The sequence below is a fragment of the Carlito syrichta genome, unplaced genomic scaffold, assembly GCF_000164805.1.
Source record: "Carlito syrichta isolate Samal-C Ts95f unplaced genomic scaffold, Tarsius_syrichta-2.0.1 Scaffold303021, whole genome shotgun sequence".
Classification (NCBI taxonomy): Eukaryota; Metazoa; Chordata; class Mammalia; order Primates; family Tarsiidae; genus Carlito; species Carlito syrichta.
The window spans coordinates 32,452-41,395 of NW_007247117.1; the positions used below are offsets into that span (position 1 = coordinate 32,452).

The 8,944-nt window shown below is 38.7% G+C and overlaps 1 protein-coding gene and 1 pseudogene across 4 annotated transcripts in view; both read left to right on the forward strand.

The window, feature by feature from the left end:
- Nucleotides 1-8,944, forward strand: part of CCT6B (chaperonin containing TCP1 subunit 6B) — a 57,411-nt gene that overhangs the window by 11,032 nt on the left and 37,435 nt on the right. For all 3 annotated transcript variants that reach the window (XM_008057463.1, XM_008057465.1, XM_008057466.1), the window contains one exon: nucleotides 841-944. In XM_008057463.1, the coding sequence (XP_008055654.1) occupies nucleotides 841-944 (104 nt within the window). The remainder of the gene's footprint in view (nucleotides 1-840; nucleotides 945-8,944) is intronic.
- LOC103259798 lies at nucleotides 3,387-4,983 on the forward strand (annotated as a pseudogene). Its single transcript, XR_002481929.1, has one exon. The product of XR_002481929.1 is annotated as a tubulin alpha chain-like (transcript).

An 8,944-nucleotide genomic window follows, 5' to 3' on the forward strand; every position in this document is an offset into this window, starting at 1 on the left:
AGGCGGGTCTTGAACCCGTGGGCTCAGGCAATCCACTCACCTCAGCCTCCCAAAGTGCGGGATTACAGGCTGAGCCACCGAGCCTGGCTGATATTATTATTATTATTATTACTATTTTGAGTAGGAGTCTCACTCTGTCACCCAGACTGGAGTGCAGTGGCATGCTCATGGCCACTGCAGTCCCTACCTGCTGGGCTCAGGTGATTCTTCCACCACAGCCTTCCAAATAGCTGGAACTATAGGCACGTGCCACCACACCTGGCTAAGTTTTTGATTTATTGTAGAGACGAGGTCTCGTCAAGTTTCCCAGACTGGTCTCGAACTTCTGGACTCAGGTAATTCTCCTGCCTCCACCTCCCAAAGTACTAGGATTACAAGTGTGAGTCATCACGTCTAGCCAGATCTTATTTTAAGATTGTAACTTCTTAAAGTCTTATCTTAGTTTCTTTATCTGTAAAATAAAGAGTTTGGACCTGATAATCTCTGAAGTTTCTTTAGACTCTAAAGTGTCCATAGAGGACAGGTGCAGTGGCTTGTGCCTGTAATCCTAGTACTCTGGGACTTTGAGGTGAGAGGATCATTTGAACCTAGGAGTCTGAACCCAGTCTGGGCAACAGAGTGAGACCCTCATCTTTACAAAAAAAATTGTTTAAAAAAAATTGAAGTGTCCATTGGCTTTGGTTTTTATCAGTATCCATAATAAAGTAACACTTGTTGGCCCTGCCCTATGTTTTGAAATCTGAAGGCCTTTACCTGTTTAATCTGGTGATAGATTACTTAGTCCATTGGTTTCTTTGAGTAGTTCAAATAATTTACTGTTTTCATTCACTTCTCTTTCAGGCTGTGGTGGATTCTGTTTTGGCAGTTAGAAGACCAAATTATCCTATTGATCTCTTCATGGTAGAAATCATGGAGATGAAGCATAAATCAGCAACAGATACAAAGTAAATTATATAAACTTTGACAACACATAGGAATACTTGGTTTTCTTCAGATGTTCTTTCATTAACTTCATTAGTTACTTTTAATCAACATGAATCTATTCATTCAACATATATTAACTGGATACTTGCCATGAACCAGTCACTGTCCTAGGTGCTGGGGATGAAGGGTAAACAAAACAGTTTCTCTCCCCAAAGAAGCTTACATTTCTAAGTGAAATAGAAAGAAAAAATCAAGTGTATGGTTTTATAGTGGTCAGGGAAGGCCATTCTGATACAAAACTAGTAAGCTAAGAGGTCTCTGAAGAAATAAGGGAGCTATGCCTGGTCATATCTGGAACAGTAGTGTTCTAAGCAGAGAGAATAACAGCTGGAAAGGCCGTGAGGCAGAATTGTGATCGGGGTGTTCCAGTTTGCCCAGGAGGAGGAAGAAGAAGGAGATGAGGTTAGAGGAGAGAGAGGGGCCAGATCTGGAGTACCTTGTTGATTTTGGACTTAACTCTTCATAAAATTTCCATTACATGAAATTATAAGCACATATAAGAATGAGAGGAGACCCAAAAACCCAGAATTTATTTATAAAAAATTGTATATTTATTCTTACATTTTTAAACTTTAGTCACCTTCAAAGTACACTCCATTTGATGCAGTACACCTGTCAAGACCCTTTTCCATTGCTCTAAACAGTTTTTGAACTCATCAATTTTGATATCTTTTAGTGCTTCTGATGTTTTTTGTTTCACCTCTTCCATGTTAGCAAAAGGTTTCCCTTTGAGTACCTTTTTCTTTTGGGGAAACAAACAAACAAACAAAAACTAACTCAGGATGAGATTGAGTGAATAGGGATAGTGGTGCTCGTGGCTCATGTAGTTTTTGGTCAAAAACTGCTGAACACTCAGCACGGTGTGAGCAGCTATGCTCGTAAATCATCTGTCATGAAATGGGCAAATCCCTTGAAAGAATCTCTTTAAAAAAATTCACTGAAGCCCAACGCAGCCTCTCACAACAATGCTAGCTGATACACTGATGTTTATGGGTTCCCAGAACACTTACCTAGTGTGGGAAGCCTGTAATACAAGGGACCCACCCTCTAAAAAATAATTCCATTGTTTTTTCGGAGCTCCCTCTTGTATAGAGAGAATAGGGAACGTCCATATACCTGTTCTCTATTTTACCTGTTTCTAATGTATAGCCAATCTCATTTCAACCATATCCCTCTTTCCCCTTCCTACCCTAGCTTATTTTGAAGCAAATCTAGATATCATATATCTCCCGTAAATACTTTATAAATATAAAGCCCCTTATTTTTATCTAATAGATCCACAAAACATTACCACATCTAAAAAATTATTAATAGTTCATTAATACCATCACGTATCCAATTTGTATTCCAATTTTAACAATTGTCTCAGATGATTATTTATCTAGTTTTGTTTGGATTAGGATCCATACGTAGTCAACATATTGCATTTATTTGATAAATCTTTTAAGTCTCTGTTTATTTAAGATTCTCTCTTCCTCTCATTGTTTTTTTTGTTTGTTTGTTTTTGTTTTGGAGTCGGAGTTCCACTCCGTCGCCCAGACTGGAGTGCAGTGGCACGATTCCAGCCACTGCAGCCTCGACCTGCTGGGCTCTGGCAATCCTTCCGCCTCAGCCTTCCAAGTAACCGGAACTACAGGCACACGCTACCACACCCGGCTAATTGTTTTTTTTTTTAATTGTAGAGCTGAGGTCTCACCAAGTTGCCTGGGCCGGTCTCAAACCTGAGGGCTCAGGCAATCCACTCACCTTGGCCTCCCAAAGCGCTGGGATTACAGGTTGAGCCACCCAGCTCTGCCCTCTCATTGTTTTTCGCCTTGATAATTATTTTGAAAAAGTTTGGTTGTTTGTTTGAAGAGTGTTTGTGGGAAGACTTGATTGCTTATGCTGTTTTCTTAATGGTAATAGTACTAGTTAGGTTTTCTACTTATTTTTTGGATCATTTTGGTAAGTAATGTTTTCCAGGAACTTATCCCTTTTGTCTAATTCTTTGACATTTTTGGCATGACATTTTCATAAATATCTTTTTGACACAAAATGTTCATAAGCATCTGGTTTGCAGGCTCTATAGTGATGTCACCGTTTTTTCCCATTATTATTTTTGCCCTCCTCTTTTTTTGTTTGATACATTTTCCCAGAAGTTTGTTTTATGTTTCATGTCTTTCTCTTTGTTATGTAACTTCTTTTACTCCTTTGGGATTTTGGGGGACTTTTCTGCTTCTATTTTAATGAGATAGCTACTTAGGTCATTAATTTTCAGGCTTCTGCTTTTGTAATACAGTATTTAAGGACTTAATTTTTCTCAAAATACTACTAAGCTGCATCCTTCAAGTTTTGATATATAGTTTTATAATTTTTATTTCATTTAAAATATTTTCTGAGTGCATTACTTACCTCAGCTCTTAGCTCATTGGGGATGGTAACTGGGACCCGGTGTCTACTCCTGTCGCCTTCGCCGCCTAACCCTTAGCCACTATGCATGAGTGTATCTCCATCCACATTGGCCAGGCTGGTGTCCAGATTGACAGTGCCTGCAGGGAGCTCTACTGCCTGGAACACGGCACCAGCCCAATGGCCAGATGCCAAGTGACAAGACCACTGGGGAAGGAGATGACTCCTTCAACATGTCCTTCAGAGAGGTGAGCGCTGCCAAGCATGTGCCCAGGGCAGTATTTGTAGACCTGGAACCCACGGTCATTGATGAAGTTCACACTGGTACCTACCGCCTGCTCTTCCACACTGAGCAGCTCATCACAGGCAAGGAGGATTCTGCCAACAACTATGTCCGAGGACACTACACCATTGGCAAGGAGATCATTGACCTCATCTTGGACCGAGTTTGCAAGACAGATCTTTAGGACTTCTTGGTTTTCTACAGTTTTGGTGGGGGAACCGGGTCTGGGTTCACCTCCTTGCTGATGGAACATCTCTCTGTGGATTATGGCAAAGAAGTCCAAGATGGAGTTCTCCATTTACCCAGCCCCCCAGGTTTCTACAGCTGTAACTGAGGTCTACAACTCCATCCTTACCACCCACACCATCCTGGAGCACACCTATTGTGCCTTCATTGTAGACAATGAGGTCATCTATGACATCTGTCATAGAAACCTTGATATTGAGCACCCAACCTACACTAACCTTAACCGTCTTATTAGCCAGATTGTGTCCTCTGTTACTGCTTCCCTCAGATTTGATGGACCCCAGAATGTTGACCTGACAGATTTCCAGACCAACCTGGTGCTCTATCCCTGCATCCACTTCCCTCTGGTCACATATGCCCCTGTCATCTCTGCTGAGAAAGCCTATCACGAACTGCTTTCTGTAACAGAGATCACCAATGCTTGCTTTGAACCAGCCAAGACCAGATGGTGAAATGTGAACCTCGCTATGGTAAATACATGACTTGCTGCCTGTTGTACTGTGGTGATGTGGTTCCTAAAGACGTCAATGCTGCCATTGCCACCATCAAGACCAAGTACAGCATCCAGTTTGTGGATTGGTGTCCCACTGGCTTCAAGGTTGGTATTAATTTCCAGCCTCCCACTGTGGTGCCTGGTGGAGACTTGACCAGGGTACAAAGAACTGTACATACGGAGCAACGCTACAGCCATTGAGGAGGCCTGGGCTTCCTGAACCACAAGTTTGACCTGATGTATGCCAAGCATGCCTTTGTTCACTGGTACCTGAGTGGGCGAGGGGATGGAAGAAGGAGAGTTTTCTGAGGCCTGTGAGGACATGGCTGGTCTTGAGAAGGATTATGAGGAGGTTGGTGTGGATTCTGTTGAAGGAGAGGGAGAGTAAGAAGGAGAGGAATACTAATTGTCTATTCCTTTCAGCCCTGCAGTATGTCATCTCCCAAAATTTCACTCCAACGTTAGCTGACAGACATTGAAGCTTTCTGGTTAGATTGTTCTCTCTCAGTGGTAATCATGTCTTTTCTATGTGTACCTGTAAGATTTTTCCATCATGTCTCAAAGTAAAAGCTTTAAGATAAAAAAAAAATTTCTGATTTCTACTAGAAGTGTGTTTCTTAATTTCAAAATATATGGGAAAATTTTAGTTATTTGTATCTAATTTAATTACATTATGGTCAGAGACTATGTTCTATGAGAGTTCATCCCTTTCAAATTTATGGGTTTTTTTTTAACTTTAAAAAATATTTTAGAATCATGGGACACATGAGGATTTGTTACATAGGTATATTACGTGAAAATGAGCTAATGTTGGAATTCCTTACGAGACAGCTCCTCTGTAGTGAGCATGGTACCCAATGGGTGATTTTGTGTCTTATCCCACTTGTCTCCCTCACTTCTTTGCATGCCCAGTGTCTGTTGTTTCCATCCTTTTCTTTTTCTTAATTTTTTTTTAAATTTGGGGGATAAAAATAGTTTTGGTCTGGGCTTTAAGAGTACCCACCACCCCCATCTGTGCACATTGTACTCAATAGGTGATTTTTTTTATCCCTTTAACCCTTCTTCTCCTTCCCCTTCTGAGTCTCCAGTGTCCATTATTCCATTCTCTATGTCTTTGCAGATCCTTAGTTTAGCTTCCACTTATAAGTGAGAACATATGGTGTTTGGTTTTCTGTTCGTGAGTTAGTTCGCTTAGGTTGATGTTCTCCAATTCCATACAAGTTGCTGCAAAAGACATTATTTCATTCTTTTTGATAGCTGAATAGTAGTCCATAATGTATATATGCCACATTTTCATTATCCACCGATTGGATGATGGACATTTAGGTTACTTCTACATCTTTGCAATTGTGAATTGTGCTGTGATGAACATGCAGGTGCAGGTATTTTTCTCATATAATGACCGCTGTTCTTTTGGGTAGATACCTAGTAGTAGGTTTGCTGGATCAAATGATAAATCTCCTTTTAGTTGTTTAAAAAATCTCCATACGACTTTCCACAGAGGTTGTACTAATTTACACTCCTGCCAACAGTGTATAAGTGTTCCCTTTTCTCCACATCCACACCAGCATCTGTTTTTTGGTTTTTAAAATAATGGTCATTCTGACTGGTGTAAGGTACTATCTTATTGTGGTTTTAATTTGCATTTTCCTGATGAGGAGTGATGTTGAGAATTTTTTCTTATGTTTATTGGCCATTTGTATATCTTCTTTTGAGAGATGTCTATTTATGTTGTTTGCCCACTCTTTAATGAGTTTATTGCTTTTTTCTTGATGATTTGTTTGAGTTCTTTGTAGATTCTGGATATTAGTCCTTTATCAGATGTATAGTTTGTGAATATCCTCTCCCGTTCTGTAGGGTGCCTATTTGCTCTGTTGATTATTTCTTTTCCTGTGCAGAAGCTTTTTAGTTTAATTAAGTCTTACTTGTTTATTTTTATTTTTGTTGCATTTGCTTTTGGGATTTTAGCCATAAATTCTTTGCCTAGGCCCATGTCCAGAAGAGTTTTTTCTAGGTTTTCTTTTAGGATTTTTATGGGTTGAGGTCTGACATTAATCCATCTTTAGTTAATTTTTGTATATGAGGAGAGAGAGGAATCAAGTTTCATTTTTCTGCATGTAGCTATCCAATTTTCTTAGCACCATTTGTTAAGTAGGGTATCCTTTCCCGAGTGTATGTTTTTGTCTGCTTTGTGAAAGATGAGTTGATTGTAGGTATTTGTGATTATTTCTGGATTCTCTGTTGTGTTCCATTGGCCCACGTGTCTGCTCTTGTACCAGTACCATGCTGTTTTGGTTACTACGGCCTTACAGTCTATTTTGAAGTCAGGTAATGTGATACCTCCAGCTTTGTTCTTTTTGCTTAGGATTGCTTAGGCTATTTTTGACTATTTGGCAATTGGTTCTTTTTTGGTTCCGTATGAATTTTAGGATTGTTTTTCCTAATTCTGTGAAAAATGATGTTGGTAGTTTGATAAGGATTATGTTGAATCTGTAGGTTACTTTGGGTAATATGGTCATTTTAACAATGTTGATTCTTCCAATCCATGAGTATGGGAGTGTTTTTCCATTTGTTTGTTCTCTGTCATTTCTTTCATCAGAGTTTTGTAGTTCTCCTTGTAGAGATTTCTCACTTCCTTGGTTAAATATATTCCTGGGTATTTTAGCTTTTTGGCTGCTATTGTAAATGGAATTGATTTCTTGTTTTGATTCTCAGCTTGGTTGCTATTGGTGTATAGCAGTGCTACTGATTTGTGTGTGTTGATTTTGTATCCTGAAACTTTACCGAGTTCATTTATCAAGCCCAGGAATCTTTTGGAGGAGTCTTTAGGGTTCTCTAGGAATAAGATATTGTTGTCATGCAGAGATAGTTTGATTTCTTCTTTTCCAGTTTGGATATGTTTTTTTCTTTTTCTTGCCTGATTGCTCTGATGAGGACTTTCAGTACTATATTGAAGAGTAGTGATGAAAGTGGGTATCCTTGCCTTATGCCAGTTCTGAGGGGGAATGTGTTCAACTTTTCTCCATTCAGGATGACATTGGCTGTGGGTTTGTCATATATAGCTTTTGTTATTTTGTGAAATGTTTCTTCTGTACCTGTTTTGCTGAGTGTTTTCATCATATAGGAATACTGAATTTTATCAAATGTTTTTTCAGTGTCTATCACAATGATCATAAGATTTTTGTTTTTAATTCTGGTAATGTAGTGGATCATGTTTATTGACTTGTATATGTTGAACCATTCTTGTATCCCTGGGATGAAACCCACTTGGTCATGGTGTATTTTTTTAAAAATATGCTGTTAAATTCAGTTTTCTAATATTTTGTTGAGGATTTTTGCATGTATGTTCATAAGGGATATATAGTTCCCTTTTTTTGTTGTGTCTTTTCCTGGCTTGAGTATCAGTGATACTGATCTCATAGTTAGGGAGGATTTCTTCTTCAGTCTGTGGAATTACTTCAGTAAAATTGGGACCAGTTCTTTGAAGGACTGGTAGAATTCAGCTGTGAATGCATCAGGTCCTAGACAATTTTTTGTTGTTATATGTTTCTAAGAATTTACCCACTTCCTCTAGATTGTTTGCATAGAGATGTTCATGATAGTCTCAGATAATCTTTTGAATTTCTGCTGTACCAGTTGTAATGTCTCCATTTTCACTTTTGATTGAGCTAATTTGAGTCTTCTTTCTTCATTTTTTATTAATCTAGCTAGTGGTCTATCAATTTTACTTATACTTTCAAAGAACCAACTTTTTGTTTCATTGATACTTTTTTTTTTATTTCAATTTCATTTAGTTCTGTTCTGATCTTCATTATTTCTTTTCTTCTACTAGCTTTGGATTTGGTTTGTTTATGTTTTTCTAGTTCTTTGAGGTGTGATGTTAGGTTGTTGATATGTGATCTTTTGGTCTTATTAATGTAGGCCTTAAGTGTTATACATTTTTCTCTGAGCATAGCTTTGGCTGTGTCCCAGAGGTTCTGGTAACTTATTTCATTGTTATCATTCATTTCAAGGAATTTTTAAATTTCCATCTTGATCTCATTGTTGACCCAAAGATCACTCAGGAGTAAATTGTTTAACTTCCTTATCTTTGGTTTTGCGAGTTATTCTTGGAGTTCATTTCTAGTTTTATTCCACTGTGGCCTAAGATGGTGCTTGACACGATACTGATTTTTTAAAATTTATTGAGACTTGATTTGTGGCCTATCATACGGTCTATTTTAGAGAATTTTTTTTGTGATTACTCTAGAACTTATACCATAGTAACTTATTAGAAGTTTAAACTTAATCAATAACTTTACCCTTCTTCTGAATAATATCTCCATTTACTTTCTCCCCAAAACCATGTTATTATTTTTTAAGACCCCAATTAATACTATTATATTTCTTTTTTTTTTTTGAGTTGGAGTCTCACTCTGTTGCCCAGACTGGAGTGCAGTGGCCGCTCCCGGCCACCGCAGCCTCCACCTGCTGGGCTCCGGCGATCCTTCCGCCTCAGCCTTCCAAGTAGCTGGAACTACAGGCGCGCGCTACCACGCCGGCTATTTTTT